General features: G+C 35.4%; 1 protein-coding gene across 3 annotated transcripts in view; it reads right to left on the bottom strand.

Annotated features, from left to right (window-relative positions):
- igsf5b (immunoglobulin superfamily, member 5b) overlaps nucleotides 1-22,026 on the bottom strand; it is an 83,362-nt gene that overhangs the window by 6,462 nt on the left and 54,874 nt on the right. Inside the window, exon 9 of one of the 3 annotated variants that reach the window (XM_087283637.1) lies at nucleotides 17,959-18,482. The exons of the other annotated variants lie outside the window; for them this stretch is intronic. Coding sequence (XP_087139763.1) covers nucleotides 18,327-18,482 — 156 coding nt within the window. The 3' untranslated portion in view covers nucleotides 17,959-18,326. Of the gene's footprint in view, nucleotides 1-17,958; nucleotides 18,483-22,026 lie in introns of those variants that run through there. 3 annotated transcript variants of the gene reach the window in all.

The following is a 22,026-nucleotide window of genomic DNA, read 5'->3' as shown; positions in this document are numbered from 1 at the left end:
TAAAACCTCTTTTGACAACAAAAAGACTGAAATGAACTTTAGAAAAGAAATGTGGCATGATTCTGATAAATGTTCTAAATTTAGGCGTACTTCCCCTAGTCGCGTTCGGGTTGATGAAAGGGAGAGGGCAAATATGTGCAATTACTGCCATCTTTTGGGTCACTGGAAAAATGAGTGTCCTTCACTTAAATCAAAAGAGGATGCTAAAATAAAGTCTATCTCTTCTTTGGTTAAACCTGTCGCTTTGGCTGAGACCGTTTTAAAAGTGAACAATGTTCATAAAAGTAGCTCTCCATGCATTTCATCCTTTTCTCCATTTGTTACAGATGGGTCTGTCAGGTTGGTTGATTCGGAGCAAGTGGTCCCAGTTAAAATTCTGCGGGACACAGGATCTGCAGAAAGTTTTGTTTTGCAATCTGCTTTGCCTTTTTCAAACGACTCTTACACTGGAAACAATGTCTTGATTAGAGGTATTGTGTGTAATGTTATATCTGTTCCCCTCCATAGACTTGTTTTAAATTCTGACTTGATCCAGGGAGAAGTGGAGGTGGCTGTACGGTCCTGTTTACCTGTGGAAGGAGTGCAAGTAGTCTTGGGTAACGATTTGGCTGGTGATCGAGTTTGGCGGAATGTTTCACCAAATTTAGTGGTTACAACATAAGAGTTGACTAGTGAGTCAGAAATTGAAGATCTTTCCTGTTCCTCAAATGTGTTTCCCTCATGTGTGACAACACGTTCCATGGGTAAAACCCAGACAGGTGATAGATCTGAAGAGAAAAGGGTGAGTACAGTGTTGGAAATCCCTTCTATCTTAACTGTTTCACGAGAGGATTTGATTAGAGAGCAGAAAGCTGACTCTACTTTCATTGAGTTGTTTGATCGAGTGGTTCCTAATTACACCATTGTTGATCTCTCGTCTGGATATTACCTAGATGGTGGTGTATTGTGTAGAAAGTGGGTGCCCCATGAGGAGTGTGTGATTGTTGAGCCTATGTTTCAAGTTGTAGTACCCCAGTCTCTTCGTCAACTTGTTCTGCAAACTGCACATGATACATCTGGACATTTAGGAGTGAAAAAAATGTATAGATTGCTTCTGAAACAATTTTTTTGGCCAAAGATAAAGCGTGACATATCTAAGTATATCATGTCAGACGTGTCAGTTAACTGGAAAGCCAAATCAATGCGCTAAACCTGCTCCTTTGTACCCAATTTCTGCTATTAACCAACCATTTGAACATCTTTTGATTGGTTGTGTAGGGCAATTGCCTAGGTTGAAGACAGTGGATGAGTACTTGCCTGCAGTTATGTGTCAGATAACCAGGTATCCAGCTGGATACCCATTGGATTCTACCACTGCAGATGTAAAGGCCTTGACTTGGTTCATTTCTGTGTTTGGAATACCTGGACTTATTGAATCGGATCAGGGGAGTAATTTTACTTCCAACTTGTTTGGTGAAGTTTTGAAATCGCTCCATGTTCAACATAATCTTTCCAGTGCTTTTCATCCCCAGAGCCAGGGAGCCCTGGCAAGATTTCTTCAAGCACTGAAGTCTATGCTGAAGTCATACTGCACACAAATGGATTGGAAACAAACTGATCCACCAAAAAATGTTGTATCGTATGTGAGTGATTTTCATCTCAGAATGTCTGAAGCATGTCAACTGGTGAAGGGCTTTTGGAGGGAAGCGTGGGATCAAATGGGGCGACTTTTGGTCAACGTACTTAAGTGTTTATTTCAGTCTGGTGATCGAGTTCTTGCTCTGTTGGCTGTAGTTTGTTCACCCTTTCAGGCTGAGTTTTTGGATTCGTCCAATGCAGAGCAGTTACCAAATTCAGTTTTGCTGGACAGGGATGCTGGAGATTTGGTGGTTCCAGGTTGTATACATGGTACTTTAAACAATTATCTTAGTCACTTATCACATGTACATTGCACTGACTTGATTAATTTGATTCATGAGTATGTTGCTCTGTTTTCTGATACTCCGTTTTGCACAAATCTAATTGAGCATAATGTCGATGTGAGAGATTCAATTCCAATTCGAAGGCTATTATTGTATTGTAGAGTTTTATCAAATAGGAAGAAGCAATTTGAGGGTGAGGTTGACTACGTGTTGAAAATTTACTTTGGCAGCACCTTGGAGTTTATGTGGAATCTTCTGAGGGATCTCTGGTGGATTTTACGGGCCACAATCCTTAGCTTTTTCCATCCACTACAAAACCCCAGTCAGAGGTCAGTATTGAGGTGGTGGTTCTTGCAGGGTTACCTGCTGGATATTTGCCACATTAAAGGCTCTCAAAACATTAGAGCAGGTGCTTAAACTGTTATTGAAGGTTGTATATTGGTTTTTCTCTCTCGTTGTCTCTATATTTCTCTCTTAAATTGCTTCCTAGGCGCCATGGTTGCTGGGAGGAGTTGGGGAGCTGAGGATGGAGAACCAGTTTGACCTTCATACTGAGGTTTAGGGGGATTGTGGGGTTCGATGTCATGTTAAAAGACTTTAGTCTTTTTCTTTTTAGGGGGGGTGTGTGACGAGTCTCTTTGACCAACCCACTGATCGGCCGAAAGCGGGAAGGACAGAGACTCATCTGCTCAATTGGGAACACCTGAGTTCCCCTCTATAAAAGCCAGCAGTGTTGGCTTGTGAAGAAGCCGTGCTTTTGCTCTTGTTTGTTTTGTTTTGTTTCTTTTAGCTTTGGTTAATCTTTATCATGTGTGTATGTCATGAAACATTCTATACATACACGCATATAGCATATACACACATGAAACAATTACATAAGCACACATGATACATTCTATACCTACACACACACATGATACAATCATTACATATACACACATGATATAATCAATACATATGCACACATGATGCAAAAATTACATATACACACGTGATACATATACATTCCTGTCAGAGGCTGGGATAGAATCTGGGTCTCTGGTGCGAGAGGCGAACGACGCAACCACTGAGCTACTGGAAGTTGGTGAGAACATGATACATTCTATACAAATACACACATGACACAATTAGTACATATACACACATGATGCAATCATTACATATACACACATGATACAATCATTACATATACACAATCATTACATATACATAATGATTGTATCATGTGTGTATATGTAATGATTGTGTCATGTGTGTATATGTAATGATTGTATCATGTGTATGTATATGTAATGATTGTATCGTTTGTATATGTAATGATTGTATCATGTGTGTATATGTAATGATTGTATCATGTGTGTATATGTAATGATTGCATCATGTGTGTATATGTAATGATTGTATCATGTGTGTATATGTAATGATTGCATCATGTGTGTATATGTAATGATTGTATCATGTGTGCATATGTAATGATTGCATCGTGTGTATATGTACTAATTGTGTCATGTGTGTATTTGTATAGAATGTATCATGTTCTCATCAACTTCCAGTAGCTCAGTGGTTGCGTCGATCGCCTCTCGCACCAGGGACCCAGGTTCTATCCCAGCCTCTGACAGGAATGTATATGTATCATGCGTGTATATGTAATTTTTGCATCATGTGTGCATATGTATTGATTATATCATGTGTGTATATGTAATGATTGTACCATGTGTGTGTGTAGGTATAGAATGTATCATGTGTGCTTATGTAATTGTTTCATGTGTGTATATGCTATATGCGTGTATGTATATGTATAGAATGTTTCATGAACTCATCAACTTCCAGTAGCTCAGTGGTTGCGTCATTCGCCTCTCACACCAGAGACCCAGGTTCTATCCCAGCCTCTGACAGGAATGTATATGTATCATGTGTGTATATGTTATGATTGTATCATGTGTGTGTATATGTAATGAATGTATCGTGTGTGTGTATAGGTATAGAATGTATCATGTGTGTATCGGTATAGAATGTATCATGTAAAAGTTGTTTCGTGTGTGTGTGTATATGTATGGATTGTATCCTGTGTGTGTATATGTAATGATTGTATCATGTGTGAGTAGTGATTGGATCATGTGTGTGTAGGTATAGATTGTATCATGTGTGTGTGTGTGTGTGTGTGTGTGTGTGTGTGTGTGTGTGTGTGTGTGTGTGTGTGTGTGTGTGTGTGTGTGTGTGTGTGTGTGTGTGTGTGTACATAATGATTATATCGTGTGTATAGGTATAGAATGTATCATGTGTATATGTAATGATTGCATCATGTGTGTATATGTATTGATTGCATCATGTGTGTATATGTAATGATTGTATCATGTGTGTATAAGTATAGAATGTATCATGTGTGTATATGTAATGATTGTATCGTGTGTATGGGTATAGAATGTATCATGTGTGTATATATAATGATTGTATCATGTGTGTGTATATGTAATGACTGCATCGTGTGTGTGTGTGTGGAATGTGTCATGTAAAAGTTGTTTCATGTGTGTATATGTATGGATTGTATCCTGTGTGTGTAGCTATAGAATGTATCATGTGTGTATAGGTATAGAATGTATCATGTGTGTATAGGTATAGAATGTATCATGTGTGTATATGTAATGATTGTATCATGTGTGTATAGGTATAGAATGTATCATGTGTGTATATGTAATGATTGTATCATGTGTGTATAGGTATAGAATGTATCATGTAAACATTGTTTCATGTGTGTATATGTACTGATTGTATCATGTGTGTGTATATGTAATGATTGTATCATGTGTGTGTATATGTAATGATTGTATCATGTGTGTATAGGTATAGAATGTATCATGTGTGTGTGTGTGTGTAAGTATAGAATGTAAGATTGTATCATGTGTGTATAGGTATAGAAGGTATCATGTAAGCATTGTTTCATGTGTGTATATGTATGGATTGTATCCTGTGTGTGTATATGTAATGATTTTATCATGTGTGTGTGTATATGAATTAATTTATCATGTGTGTATAGATATAGAATGTATCATGTGTGTATATGTGTGTAGTGTTTATGTAATGATTGCATCATGTGTGTATATGTAATGATTGTTTCATGTGTGTATTTGTACAGAATGTATCATGTATTCATCAACTTCCAGTAGCTCAGTGGTTGCATCGTTTGCTTCTCACACCAGAGACCCAGGTTCTCTCAGCCTCTGACAGGAATATATATGTATCATGTGTGTAAATGTAAATTTTGGATCATGTATGCATATGTATTGATTGTATCATGTGTGTATATGTAATGATTGTATCATGTGTGTATAAGTATAGAATGTATCATGTGTGTATATGTAATGATTGTATCGTGTGTGTATATGTAATGATTGTATCATGTGTATGTATATGTAATGATTGTATCGTGTGTATGGGTATAGAATGTATCATGTGTGTATATATAATGATTGTATCATGTGTGTGTATACATAATGATTGTATCGTGTGTATATGTAATGATTGTATCGTGTGTGTATGTAATAATTGGATCATGTGTGTGTAGGTATAGAATGTATCATGTAAGATTGTATCATGTGTGTATAGGTAAAGAATGTATTATGTGTGTATATGTAATGATTGTATCATGTGTGTATATGTAATGATTGCATCATGTGTGTATATGTAATGATTGTATCATGTGTGTATATGTAATGATTGCATCATGTGTGTATATGTACTGATTGTGTCATGTGTGTATTTGTATAGAATGTATCATGTAATTATCAACTTCCAGTAGCTCAGTGGTTGCGTCGTTCGCTTCTCGCACCAGAGACCCAGGTTCTATCCCAGCCTCTGACAGGAATGTATATGTATCATGTGTGTATATGTAATTTTTGCATCATGTGTGCATATGTTTTGATTATATCATGTGTGTATATGTAATGATTGTATCATGTGTGTGTGTAGGTATAGAATGTATCATGTGTGCTTATGTAATTGTTTCATGTGTGTATATGCTATATGCGTGTATGTATATGTATAGAATGTTTCATGAACTCATCAACTTCCAGTAGCTCAGTGGTTGCGTCATTCGCCTCTCACACCAGAGACCCAGGTTCTATCCCAGCCTCTGACAGGAATGTATATGTATCATGTGTGTATATGTATTGATTGCATCATGTGTGTGTATATGTAATGATTGTATCATGTGTGTGTATATGTAATGAATGTATCGTGTGTGTGTGTGTGTGTGTGTATAGGTATAGATTGTATCATGTGTGTATCGGTATAGAATGTATCATGTAAAAGTTGTTTCATGTGTGTATATGTATGGATTGTATCCTGTGTGTGTATATGTAATGATTGTATCATGTGTGTATATGTAATGATTGTATGGTGTGTGTAGTGATTGGATCATGTGTGTATAGGTATAGAATATATCATGTGTCTATTTGTATGTAGTGTTTATGTAATGATTGCATCATGTGTGTATATGTAATGATTGTATCATGTGTGTATATGTAATGATTGTATCATGTGTGTGTATACATAATGATTGTATCGTGTGTATAGGTATAGAATGTATCATGTGTATATGTAATGATTGCATCATGTGTGTATATGTATTGATTGCATCATGTGTGTATATGTAATGATTGTATCATGTGTGTATAAGTATAGAATGTATCATGTGTGTATATGTAATGATTGTATCGTGTGTGTATATGTAATGATTGTATCATGTGTATGTATATGTAATGATTGTATCGTGTGTATGGGTATAGAATGTATCATGTGTGTATATATAATGATTATATCATGTGTGTGTATACATAATGATTGTATCGTGTGTATATGTAATGATTGTATCGTGTGTGTATGTAATAATTGGATCATGTGTGTGTAGGTATAGAATGTATCATGTAAGATTGTATCATGTGTGTATAGGTATAGAATGTATTATGTGTGTATATGTAATGATTGCATCATGTGTGTATATGTAATGATTGCATCATGTGTGTATATGTAATGATTGCATCATGTGTGTATATGTAATGATTGTATCATGTGTGTATATGTAATGATTGCATCATGTGTGTATATGTAATGATTGTATCATGTGTGTATATGTAATGATTGCATCATGTGTGTATATGTAATGATTGTATCATGTGTGTATATGTAATGATTGCATCATGTGTGTATATGTACTGATTGTGTCATGTGTGTATTTGTATAGAATGTATCATGTAATCATCAACTTCCAGTAGCTCAGTGGTTGCGTCGTTCGCCTCTCGCACCAGAGACCCAGGTTCTATCCCAGCCTCTGACAGGAATGTATATGTTTCATGTGTGTATATGTAATTTTTGCATCATGTGTGCATATGTATTGATTATATCATGTGTGTATATGTAATGATTGTATCATGTGTGTGTGTAGGTATAGAATGTATCATGTGTGCTTATGTAATTGTTTCATGTGTGTATATGCTATATGCGTGTATGTATATGTATAGAATGTTTCATGAACTCATCAACTTCCATTGTAATGATTGTATCATGTGTGTGTATATGTAATGATTGTATCATGTGTGTGTATATGTAATGATTGCATCATGTGTGTGTATATGTAATGATTGTATCATGTGTGTGTGTATATGTAATGATTGCATCGTGTGTGTATATGTAATGATTGTATCGTGTGTGTGTGTGTATATGTAATGATTGTATCATGTGTGTGTATATGTAATGAATGTATCGTGTGTGTATATGTAATGATTGTATCATGTGTGTATAGGTATAGAATGTATCATGTAAAATTTGTTTCATGTGTGTATATGTATGGATTGTATCCTGTGTGTGTATATGTAATGATTGTATCGTGTGTGTGTGTGTGTGTGTGTGTATGTAGTGATTGGATCATGTGTGTGTAGGTATAGAATGTATCATGTAAAATTGTATCATGTGTGTATAGGTATAGAATATATCATGTGTGTATTTGTATGTAGTGTTTATGTAATGATTGCATCATGTGTGTATATGTAATGATTGTATCATGTGTGTATATGTAATGATTGTATCATGTGTGTATAGGTATAGAATGTATCATGTGTGTATATGTAATGATTGTATCATGTGTGTATAGGTATAGAATGTATCATGTAAAAGTTGTTTCATGTGTGTATATGTATGGATTGTATCCTGTGTGTGTATATGTAATGATTGTATCGTGTGTATATGTAATGATTGTATCGTGTGTGTGTAGTGATTGGATTTATTTGTATAGAATGTATCATGTAATCATCAACTTCCAGTAGCTCAGTGGTTGCGTCGTTCGCCTCTCACACCAGAGACCCAGGTTCTATCCCAGCCTCTGACAGGAATGTATATGTATCATGTGTGTATATGTAATGATTGCATCATGTGTGTGTATATGTAATGATTGTATCATGTGTGTGTATATGTAATGATTGCATCATGTGTGTGTATATGTAATGATTGTATCATGTGTGTGTATATGTAATGATTGCATCGTGTGTGTGTATATGTAATGATTGTATCGTGTGTATGTAATGATTGTATCATGTGTGTGTATATGTAATGAATGTATCGTGTATAGGTATAGAATGTATCATGTGTGTATATGTAATGATTGTATCATGTGTGTATAGGTATAGAATGTATCATGTAAAAGTTGTTTCATGTGTGTATATGTATGGATTGTATCCTGTGTGTGTATATGTAATGATTGTATCGTGTGTGTGTGTGTGTATGTAGTGATTGGATCATGTGTGTGTAGGTATAGAATGTATCATGTAAAATTGTATCATGTGTGTATAGGTATAGAATATATCATGTGTGTATTTGTATGTAGTGTTTATGTAATGATTGCATCATGTGTGTATATGTAATGATTGTATCATGTGTGTATAGGTATAGAATGTATCATGTGTGTATATGTAATGATTGTATCATGTGTGTATATGTAATGATTGTATCATGTGTGTATAGGTATAGAATGTATCATGTAAAAGTTGTTTCATGTGTGTATATGTATGGATTGTATCCTGTGTGTGTAAATGTAATGATTGTATCGTGTGTATATGTAATGATTGTATCGTGTGTGTGTGTGTGTGTGTGTAGTGATTGGATCATGTGTGTGTAGGTATAGAATGTATCATGTAAGATTGTATCATGTGTGTGTATAGGTATAGAATATATCATGTGTTTATGTAATGATTGCATCATGTGTGTATATGTAATGATTGTATCATGTGTGTGTATACATAATGATTGTATCGTGTGTGTGTGTATAGGTATAGAATGTATCATGTGTATATGTAATGATTGCATCATGTGTGTATATGTATTGATTGCATCATGTGTGTATATGTAATGATTGTATCATGTGTGTATAAGTATAGAATGTATCATGTGTGTATAAGTATAGAATGTATCATGTGTGTATATGTAATGATTGTATCGTGTGTGTATATGTAATGATTGTATCATGTGTATGTATATGTAATGATTGTATCGTGTGTATGGGTATAGAATGTATCATGTGTGTATATATAATGATTGTATCATGTGTGTGTATACATAATGATTGTATCGTGTGTAATAATTGGATCATGTGTGTGTAGGTATAGAATGTATCATGTAAGATTGTATCATGTGTGTATAGGTATAGAATGTATTATGTGTGTATATGTAATGATTGCATAATGTGTGTATATGTAATGATTGTATCATGTGTATGTATATGTAATGATTGTATCGTTTGTATATGTAATGATTGTATCATGTGTGTATATGTAATGATTGCATCATGTGTGTATATGTAATGATTGCATCATGTGTGTATATGTACTGATTGTGTCATGTGTGTGTGTAGGTATAGAATGTATCATGTGTGCTTATGTAATTGTTTCATGTGTGTGTATGCTATATGCGTGTATGTATATGTATAGAATGTTTCATGAACTCATCAACTTCCAGTAGCTCAGTGGTTGCGTCATTCGCCTCTCACACCAGAGACCCAGGTTCTATCCCAGCCTTTGACAGGAATGTATATGTATCATGTGTGTATATGTAATGATAGCATCATGTGTGTGTATATGTAATGATTGTATCATGTGTGTGTATATGTAATGATTGTATCATGTGTGTGTATATGTAATGATTGCATCATGTGTGTGTATATGTAATGATTGTATCATGTGTGTGTGTATATGTAATGATTGCATTGTGTATGTGTATATATATATTGATTGTATCATGTGTGTGTATATGTAATGAATGTATCGTGTGTGTATAGGTATAGAATGTATCATGTGTGTATATGTAATGATTGTATCATGTGTGTATAGGTATAGAATGTATCATGTAAACATTGTTTCATGTGTGTATATGTACTGATTGTATCATGTGTGTGTATATGTAATGATTGTATCATGTGTGTATAGGTATAGAATGTATCGTGTGTGTGTAAGTATAGAATGTAAAATTGTATCATGTGTGTATAGGTATAGAAGGTATCATGTAAGCATTGTTTCATGTGTGTATATGTATGGATTGTATCCTGTGTGTGTAAATGTAATGATTTTATCATGTGTGTGTATATGAATTAATTTATCATGTGTGTATAGGTATAGAATGTATCATGTGTGTATATGTAATGATTGTGTCATGTGTGTGTGTATGTAATGATTGGATCATGTGTGTGTAGGTATAGAATGTATCATGTAAGATTGTATCATGTGTGTATAGGTATAGAATATATCATGTGTGTATTTGTATGTAGTGTTTATGTAATGATTGCATCATGTGTGTATATGTAATGATTGTATCATGTGTGTGTATATGTAATGATTGTATCATGTGTGTATAGGTATAGAATGTATCATGTGTGTATATGTAATGATTGTATCATGTGTGTATAGGTATAGAATGTATCATGTGTGTATATGTAATGATTGTATCATGTGAGTATAGGTATAGAATATATCACGTAAACATTGTTTCATGTGTGTATATGTAATGATTGTATCCTGTGTGTGTATATGTAATGATTGTATCATGTGTGTATAGGTATAGAATGTATCATGTGTGTGTGTGTGTGTAAGTATAGAATGTAAGATTGTATCATGTGTGTATAGGTATAGAAGGTATCATGTAAGCATTGTTTCATGTGTGTATATGTATGGATTGTATCCTGTGTGTGTATATGTAATGATTTTATCATGTGTGTGTATATGAATTAATTTATCATGTGTGTATAGGTATAGAATGTATCATGTGTGTATATGTATGTAGTGTTTATGTAATGATTGCATCATGTGTGTATATGTAATGATTGTTTCATGTGTGTATTTGTACAGAATGTATCATGTATTCATCAACTTCCAGTAGCTCAGTGGTTGCATCGTTTGCTTCTCACACCAGAGACCCAGGTTCTCTCAGCCTCTGACAGGAATATATATGTATCATGTGTGTAAATGTAAATTTTGGATCATGTGTGCATATGTATTGATTGTATCATGTGTGTATATGTAATGATTGTATCATGTGTGTATAAGTATAGAATGTATCATGTGTGTATATGTAATGATTGTATCGTGTGTGTATATGTAATGATTGTATCATGTGTATGTATATGTAATGATTGTATCGTGTGTATGGGTATAGAATGTATCATGTGTGTATATATAATGATTGTATCATGTGTGTGTATACATAATGATTGTATCGTGTGTATATGTAATGATTGTATCGTGTGTGTATGTAATAATTGGATCATGTGTGTGTAGGTATAGAATGTATCATGTAAGATTGTATCATGTGTGTATAGGTAAAGAATGTATTATGTGTGTATATGTAATGATTGTATCATGTGTGTATATGTAATGATTGTATCATGTGTGTATATGTAATGATTGTATCATGTGTGTATATGTAATGATTGCATCATGTGTGTATATGTAATGATTGTATCATGTGTGTACATGTAATGATTGCATCATGTGTGTATATGTACTGATTGTGTCATGTGTGTATTTGTATAGAATGTATCATGTAATTATCAACTTCCAGTAGCTCAGTGGTTGCGTCGTTCGCTTCTCGCACCAGAGACCCAGGTTCTATCCCAGCCTCTGACAGGAATGTATATGTATCATGTGTGTATATGTAATTTTTGCATCATGTGTGCATATGTATTGATTATATCATGTGTGTATATGTAATGATTGTATCATGTGTGTGTGTAGGTATAGAATGTATCATGTGTGCTTATGTAATTGTTTCATGTGTGTATATGTATTGATTGCATCATGTGTGTATATGTAATGATTGTATCATGTGTGTATAAGTATAGAATGTATCATGTGTGTATATGTAATGATTGTATCGTGTGTGTATATGTAATGATTGTATCGTGTGTATGGGTATAGAATGTATCATGTGTGTATATATAATGATTGTATCATGTGTGTGTATATGTAATGACTGCATCGTGTGTGTGTGTGGAATGTATCATGTAAAAGTTGTTTCATGTGTGTATATGTATGGATTGTATCCTGTGTGTGTAGCTATAGAATGTATCATGTGTGTATAGGTATAGAATTTATCATGTGTGTATAGGTATAGAATATATCATGTGTATTTGTATGTAGTGTTTATGTAATGATTGTATCATGTGTGTATATGTAAGAATTGTATCATGTGTGTATAGGTATAGAATGTATCATGTGTATATGTAATGATTGTATCATTTGTGTATAATGTGTGTATATGTAATGATTGTATCATGTGTGTATAGGTATAGAATGTATCATGTGTGTATATGTAATGATTGTATCATGTGAGTATAGGTATAGAATATATCACGTAAACATTGTTTCATGTGTGTATATGTAATGATTGTATCCTGTGTGTGTATATGTAATGATTGTATCATGTGTGTATAGGTATAGAATGTATCATGTGTGTGTGTGTGTGTGTAAGTATAGAATGTAAGATTGTATCATGTGTGTATAGGTATAGAAGGTATCATGTAAGCATTGTTTCATGTGTGTATATGTATGGATTGTATCCTGTGTGTGTATATGTAATGATTTTATCATGTGTGTGTGTATATGAATTAATTTATCATGTGTGTATAGATATAGAATGTATCATGTGTGTATATGTGTGTAGTGTTTATGTAATGATTGCATCATGTGTGTATATGTAATGATTGTTTCATGTGTGTATTTGTACAGAATGTATCATGTATTCATCAACTTCCAGTAGCTCAGTGGTTGCATCGTTTGCTTCTCACACCAGAGACCCAGGTTCTCTCAGCCTCTGACAGGAATATATATGTATCATGTGTGTAAATGTAAATTTTGGATCATGTATGCATATGTATTGATTGTATCATGTGTGTATATGTAATGATTGTATCATGTGTGTATAAGTATAGAATGTATCATGTGTGTATATGTAATGATTGTATCGTGTGTGTATATGTAATGATTGTATCATGTGTATGTATATGTAATGATTGTATCGTGTGTATGGGTATAGAATGTATCATGTGTGTATATATAATGATTGTATCATGTGTGTGTATACATAATGATTGTATCGTGTGTATATGTAATGATTGTATCGTGTGTGTATGTAATAATTGGATCATGTGTGTGTAGGTATAGAATGTATCATGTAAAATTGTATCATGTGTGTATAGGTATAGAATATATCATGTGTGTATTTGTATGTAGTGTTTATGTAATGATTGCATCATGTGTGTATATGTAATGATTGTTTCATGTGTGTATTTGTACAGAATGTATCATGTATTCATCAACTTCCAGTAGCTCAGTGGTTGCATCGTTTGCTTCTCACACCAGAGACCCAGGTTCTCTCAGCCTCTGACAGGAATATATATGTATCATGTGTGTAAATGTAAATTTTGGATCATGTATGCATATGTATTGATTGTATCATGTGTGTATATGTAATGATTGTATCATGTGTGTATAAGTATAGAATGTATCATGTGTGTATATGTAATGATTGTATCGTGTGTGTATATGTAATGATTGTATCATGTGTGTGTATATGTAATGATTGTATCATGTGTGTATGTATATGTAATGATTGCATCGTGTGTGTGTATATGTAATGATTGTATCGTGTGTGTGTGTGTGTATGTAATGATTGTATCATGTGTGTGTATATGTAATGAATGTATCGTGTGTGTGTATAGGTATAGAATGTATCATGTGTGTATATGTAATGATTGTATCATGTGTGTATAGGTATAGAATGTATCATGTAAAAGTTGTTTCATGTGTGTATATGTATGGATTGTATCCTGTGTGTGTATATGTAATGATTGTATCGTGTGTGTGTATGTAGTGATTGGATCATGTGTGTGTAGGTATAGAATGTATCATGTAAAATTGTATCATGTGTGTATAGGTATAGAATATATCATGTGTGTATTTGTATGTAGTGTTTATGTAATGATTGCATCATGTGTGTATATGTAATGATTGTATCATGTGTGTATATGTAATGATTGTATCATGTGTGTATAGGTATAGAATGTATCGTGTGTATATGTAATGATTGTATCATGTGTGTATAGGTATAGAATGTATCATGTAAAAGTTGTTTCATGTGTGTATATGTATGGATTGTATCCTGTGTGTGTATATGTAATGATTGTATCGTGTGTATATGTAATGATTGTATCGTGTGTGTGTAGTGATTGGATTTATTTGTATAGAATGTATCATGTAATCATCAACTTCCAGTAGCTCAGTGGTTGCGTCGTTCGCCTCTCACACCAGAGACCCAGGTTCTATCCCAGCCTCTGACAGGAATATATATGTATCATGTGTGTATATGTAATGATTGCATCATGTGTGTGTATATGTATTGATTGTATCATGTGTGTGTATATGTAATGATTGTATCATGTGTGTGTATATGTAATGATTGTATCATGTGTGTGTATATGTAATGATTGCATCGTGTGTGTATATGTAATGATTGTATCGTGTGTGTGTATATGTAATGATTGCATCGTGTGTGTGTGTATATGTAATGATTGTATCGTGTGTGTGTATGTAATGATTGTATCATGTGTGTGTATATGTAATGATTGTATCATGTGTGTATAGGTATAGAATGTATCATGTTGTGATGGCCAGTGTGGTGGCCACACATTGAGAGTGAGGCATGCACGCACACATACACACATACACACACACACACACACACACACACGTTATACTTATTCATTTAAGATTATTTATTGGTCACAGTTCAGTTATTGTGTTTATACATTTTCGTTTCATTCATATCTGATTTAAATAAGACTCATACACTTTCAGTTTCTCATTACCTTTCTTTATTATTCACAGTACATTTATTACTATTTTGGGTGCACACAAAATCAGTTATCTGTACTGTATGTTTTGTTAATTTAGTTTTCTTTTGAGTTTAAGTTACCGTGCTGCAGTGCCGACGAGGAACAGAGTTTCCGGGTGTGGTCCGCCCAACTAAAGGTCCGACGTGCCGCAAGATACCGTCTTTTGGTTCCGCCTGCCGATACCATTGGCTTAATGGCTTGGAGGGAGAGCTCATGTTTAGTTTAGGTTCAATAATGATTTGCAATGTTTGTTTATTCAGATTTATATTTAGTTTTGCCTTATTTATAGTTTATTTAACTTTATATTTAGATTTGTATTTAGATGTTTGGCTTAGTTTATTGTATTTGTAAATTGTATGTTTTTGTCTCCCCCTTCTTGTTTAATGTGGACTAGTCCCTGTGCTATAAATGTGGTCTGTCTTGTCATTTCATGGAGTTCTGTTTTTGGTTTAGACATGATTTGTTTGGTTTGAACTCAGTTTGTTTTCCTTGTTTAGTTTATTGTTCTTTCAATTGATTTAATTATTTAATTAATTTATTTTTGAACTTTTTGTGAACCTTTTTGACTTTATTAAAAATAATTATTTTTGAAAATCTTCTTTTTTTTGTATGCCCCTTATTGTCCGTGCTGGCTCGGTCCCTCTGGGATAGAACCTGGGTCTCTGGTGTGAGAGGCAAGCAACATAATTACCGAGCTACTGCAACTTGATGAACACATGATACATTCTATACATATGTACACATGATACATTTCATACATAAACACACATGATACATTCTATATATACACACATGAAACAATGCTTACATATGCACACATGATACATTCTATACCTATACACACATGATACAATCATTACATATACACACATGATACATTCTATACCTATACACACACACACGATACATTCATTACATATACACACATGATACAATCAATATATATATACACATACACAATGCAATCATTACATATACACACACACATGATACAATCATTACATATACACACACATGATGCAATCATTACATATACACACACATGATACAATCATTACATATACACACACATGATCAAATCATTACATATACACACACATGATACAATCATTACATATACACACACATGATGCTATCATTACATATACACACACATGATGCTATCATTACATATACACACATGATACATATACATTCCTGTCAGAGGCTGGGATAGAACCTGGGTCTCTGGTGTGAGAGGCGAATGACGCAACCACTGAGCTACTGGAAGTTGATGAGTTCATGAAACATTCTATACATATACATACACGCATATAGCATATACACACATGAAACAATTACATAAGCACACATGATACATTCTATACCTACACACACACATGATACAATCATTACATATACACACATGATGCAATCATTACATATACACACATGATACATATACATTCCTGTCAGAGGCTGGGATAGAACCTGGGTCTCTGGTGCGAGAGGCGAACGACGCAACCACATAAATACACATACACGCATATAGCATATACACACGAAACAATTACATAAGCACACATGATACATTCTATACCTACACACAAACATGACACAATCAGTACATATACACACATGATGCAATCATTACATATACACACATGATGCAATCATTACATATACACACATGATACAATCATTACATATACACACATGATGCAATCATTACATATACACACATGATACAATCATTACATATACAAACGATACAATCATTACATATACATACACATGATACAATCATTACATATACACACATGACACAATCATTACATATACACACATGATACAATCATTACATATACACACATTATGCAATCATTACATATACACACATAATACATTCTATACCTATACACACATGATACAATCTTACATGATACATTCTATACCTACACACACATGATCCAATTATTACACACGATACAATCATTATGTATACACACACATGATACAATCATTATATATACACACATGATACATTCTATACCCATACACACGATACAATCATTACATATACATACACATGATACAATCATTACATATACACACACGATACAATCATTACATATACACACATGATACATTCTATACTTATACACACATGATACATTCTATACTTATACACACATGATACAATCATTACATATACACACATGATGCAATCAATACATATACACACATGATGCAATCATTACATATACACATGATACATTCTATACCTATACACACACACACACACACACGATACAATCATTATGTATACACACACATGATACAATCATTACATATACACACATGATGCAATCATTACATAAACACTACATACAAATAGACACATGATATATTCTATACCTATACACACACATGATACAATCTTACATGATACATTCTATACCTACACACACATGATCCAATCACTACACACACACACACACACACGATACAATCATTACATATACACACGATACAATCATTACATTTACACACACAGGATACAATCCATACATATACACACATGAAACAACTTTTACATGTGTGAGGGACCGAGCCAGCACGGACAATAAGGGGCATACAAAAAAAAGAAGATTTTCAAAAATAATTATTTTTAATAAAGTCAAAAAGGTTCACAAAAAGTTCAAAAATAAATTAATTAAATAATTAAATCAATTGAAAGAACAATAAACTAAACAAGGAAAACAAACTGAGTTCAAACCAAACAAATCATGTCTAAACCAAAAACAGAACTCCATGAAATGACAAGACAGACCACATTTATAGCACAGGGACTAGTCCACATTAAACAAGAAGGGGGAGACAAAAACATACAATTTACAAATACAATAAACTAAGCCAAACATCTAAATACAAATCTAAATATAAAGTTAAATAAACTATAAATAAGGCAAAACTAAATATAAATCTGAATAAACAAACATTGCAAATCATTATTGAACCTAAACTAAACATGAGCTCTCCCTCCAAGCCATTAAGCCAATGGTATCGGCAGGCGGAACCAAAAGACGGCATCTTGCGGCACGTCGGACCTTTAGTTGGGCGGACCACACCCGGAAACTCTGTTCCTCGTCGGCACTGCAGCACGGTAACTTAAACTCAAAAGAAAACTAAATTAACAAAACATACAGTACAGATAACTGATTTTGTGTGCACCCAAAATAGTAATAAATGTACTGTGAATAATAAAGAAAGGTAATGAGAAACTGAAAGTGTATGAGTCTTATTTAAATCAGATATGAATGAAACGAAAATGTATAAACACAATAACTGAACTGTGACCAATAAATAATCTTAAATGAATAAGTATAACGTGTGTGTGTGTGTGTGTGTGTGTGTGTGTGTGTGTGTGTATGTGTGCGTGCATGCCTCACTCTCAATGTGTGGCCACCACACTGGCCATCACATACTCCCTCCCTTCGGGAATGTCACTGGCACATCGGGACAAGTAGTCAGCCGTAAGGTTTTCTTTGCCAGGGACATGTCTGATAATAAACCGGAAGGGCTGCATGGCCAGGTACCAGCGGGTAATACGACTGTTGGTATCTTTCATTTCTTGAAGCCATTGTAGAGCTTTATGATCAGTCTCCAGTATAAACTCCCGGCCTAGCAGATAATACTTCAAAGAGTCCAAGGCCCACTTCACAGCCAAGCATTCCTTTTCCACAATAGAGTAGCGAACTTCCCTGGGGAAGAGCTTTCGACTCAGGAAGGCCACTGGGCGTCGAGTGTCAGGGCTGCCCTGTAGCAATACAGCTCCCAGGCCTCGATCTGAAGCATCAGTTTGCAAAACAAAGGGTTGGTGGAAATCAGGGTTATGCAAGACAGAATCTTTACTCAAGGCCTTTCTGAGATCTTGGAAAGCTGCAACAGTTTCTTGGGTCCACTTCAGCTGATTGGGACTCCTTGAACCTACCATGTCTGTCAATACTGCAGCCCGCCCAGAAAAGTTGGGAATAAATCTGTGATAAAACCCAGCCATACCCAAAAATGACCTTAACTCCTTACGAGTTTGTGGCTGTGGACACTCTTCAATGGCCCGTACCTTCTCCACCTGGGGTCGGAGCACCCCTTTACCGATAACAAACCCCAAGTACTCCGTCTCTGCCTTTGCAATGGTACACTTTTGAGGGTTAACCGTCAGGCCGGCTGCCTGAAGGCGTTGCAGAACTTCCTGGAGATGCTGCAGATGTTGCTGCCATGTGTCACTGTACACCACAATATCATCCAGATAAGCAGCTGTAAATGGTAGTCCTCGCAGTACCTGGTCCATTAGTCTTTGGAAGCTGGCCGGTGCCCCATGCAGTCCAAAGGCTAGAACCTTAAAATGGAATAGGCCCCAGGGTGTTTTAAACGCAGTGAGTTCTCTGGACTGTGGTGTCAACGGAATCTGCCAATAACCTTTTGAAAGATCAATGGTGGTTAGAAACTTTGAGGTGCCCAGTCGATCAGTGAGATCACTGATTCGTGGAGTAGGGTAAGCATCAAACTTGGTCACGGAGTTGAGGTAACGAAAGTCTATACAAAACCTTATTGACCCATCCTTTTTCGGAACAAGGACCACAGGGTGGCACCACTCGCTTTTAGAGGGCTCTATAAATCCCAGCCTCAGCATCAGATCCACCTCCTCTTTCAGCGCTTCTTGGAGACGTTCAGGGACCCTGTAACTCATTCTTCGAACTACAGCATCGGGTTTCAACTCAATATTATGTTCAATCAAGATGGTAAAGCCAGGGTATTCTGAGAAGACTTCTGGTAAACAAATTTCTCTCACCTCATGCTGTTGCTGTGAGGACAGGTGACTCAGATCCACATCTCCTAGAGCTGACTGAGGCAGAAATACTTCAGAATCATCCTCCTCTTTGACTTGCCGGATCATCAAGCTGTGGCTAGATTCAGGAGGACGAGGAAACCATTCTTTAAGCAAATTTATATGCAGAGTACGTGTAGAATGAGCATGGTCAAATAGAGCAACTTCATAGGTGGTAGGACCTAGTTTCCTTTTAATTTCATACGGCCCCTGCCATTTTGCAAGCAGCTTACTTTCATGACTGGGCAACATCACGAGTACCTTCTGACCGGGCTTAAACTGCCGCTCCCGAGCAGATTGATCGTACCAGGTTTTCTGGCGTGTTTGAGCTTCTGCCAAATGAGACTGAGCTAGTGCAGACATCTTTTGCAAACGTTCCCTCATCTGAATCACATAGGATGCCACATTAGTTTCATCATTTCTCTGTGGGTTTCCCTCCCAAACTTCTCGGAGTAATGCTAAGGGACCTTTGACTTCATGACCATAAAGCAACTCAAACGGGGAAAATCCAGTGGAGGCTTGTGGCACTTCCCTGTAGGCAAACAGAAGATATGGGAGCCATTGATCCCAATCAGTGCCAGACTCACCAACAAACTTGCGTAGCATCTGCTTTAACGTCTGGTTAAATCTTTCGGTTAACCCATCTGTCTGGGGATGATAAGGAGTGGTTCTCAAACTCTTGATGCCCAGCAACCTATAGACCTGCTTCAGAAGATTCGACATAAAATTAGTCCCTTGATCGGTTAGAATTTCACTTGGAAAGCCAACTCTGGAGAACAGTTGCACTAGACAGGTAGCCACGTGCTTGGCCTTAACTGACCTTAAGGGAAACACTTCAGGATACCTAGTGGCATAGTCAGTCACTACAAGCATAAATCGGTTACCCGAACGACTTTTCTCCACTGGTCCAACTATGTCCATTCCCAGTCTTTCGAATGGAGTGCCTATGAGTGGCAGTGGTTGGAGAGGGACCCGCCTTGGGCAGTCAGAGGACACTTTTTGACATTCAGGGCAGGTTTTACAGTACTGGGCTACTACTGAGTTCAGACCAGGCCAATAGAAGTGTTTTCTGATCCGGGCGATGGTTTTACGTTTCCCCAGGTGGCCAGCCCAAGGAATCGAGTGACCCAGAGTAAGGATAACTTCTCGGACACACTGTGGTACCACCAGTTGTGTCACTTGTCCCATCTGACGATATAGTAGACCCTGGTACATACAAAATCTTTCCTTTGTCTCTCCATCAACAGTTTTTCCATCCTCCTGCTTTGCTCTCTCCAGATAAGGAACAAGACTGGCATCCTCTTGTTGCATCTGCACAATGTTGACCGGCAGCTTAAACTTGGGTGAGAATTCAGCAAACTTATCAACAGGCATTACGGAAGCATTATATTGGATTTTCTCAAACCGTTTCTGTCGTCTGGATTTCCTAGGTTTAGTTGAGCCATCGATTTCTGCATCAAAGAATGGTAGCGTAGCAAGCAACTCTTTACTTTCGTCTCTCAGGAATGTATAAGTTTCATGTGTGTATATGTATAAAATGTAACGTGTGCCTATGTATAATATGTATCGTGTGTATTTGCATGGAATATATCATGTGTGCATATGTATGGAGTGTATAGAGTGCATTTTTATAAAATGTGTCATGTGTGTATATGCATAGAATGTATCATGTGTGTTTATGTATAATATGTATGATGTATGTATTTGTATAGATTGTATCATTTGTGTATATGTAAAGCATGTATCTTGTGTGTATATGTAAAGCATGTATCATGTGTGTATATGTAAAGCATGTATCATGTGAATATGTATGGAGTGTGTGTATTTGTATA

Source organism: Danio rerio, chromosome 15, assembly GCF_052040795.2.
Source record: "Danio rerio strain M-AB ecotype USA chromosome 15, GRCz13ab, whole genome shotgun sequence".
NCBI lineage: Eukaryota > Metazoa > Chordata > Actinopteri > Cypriniformes > Danionidae > Danio > Danio rerio.
Note: the sequence above shows the minus strand (reverse complement) of the source record. Positions and strands in the feature narration are given on the sequence as shown.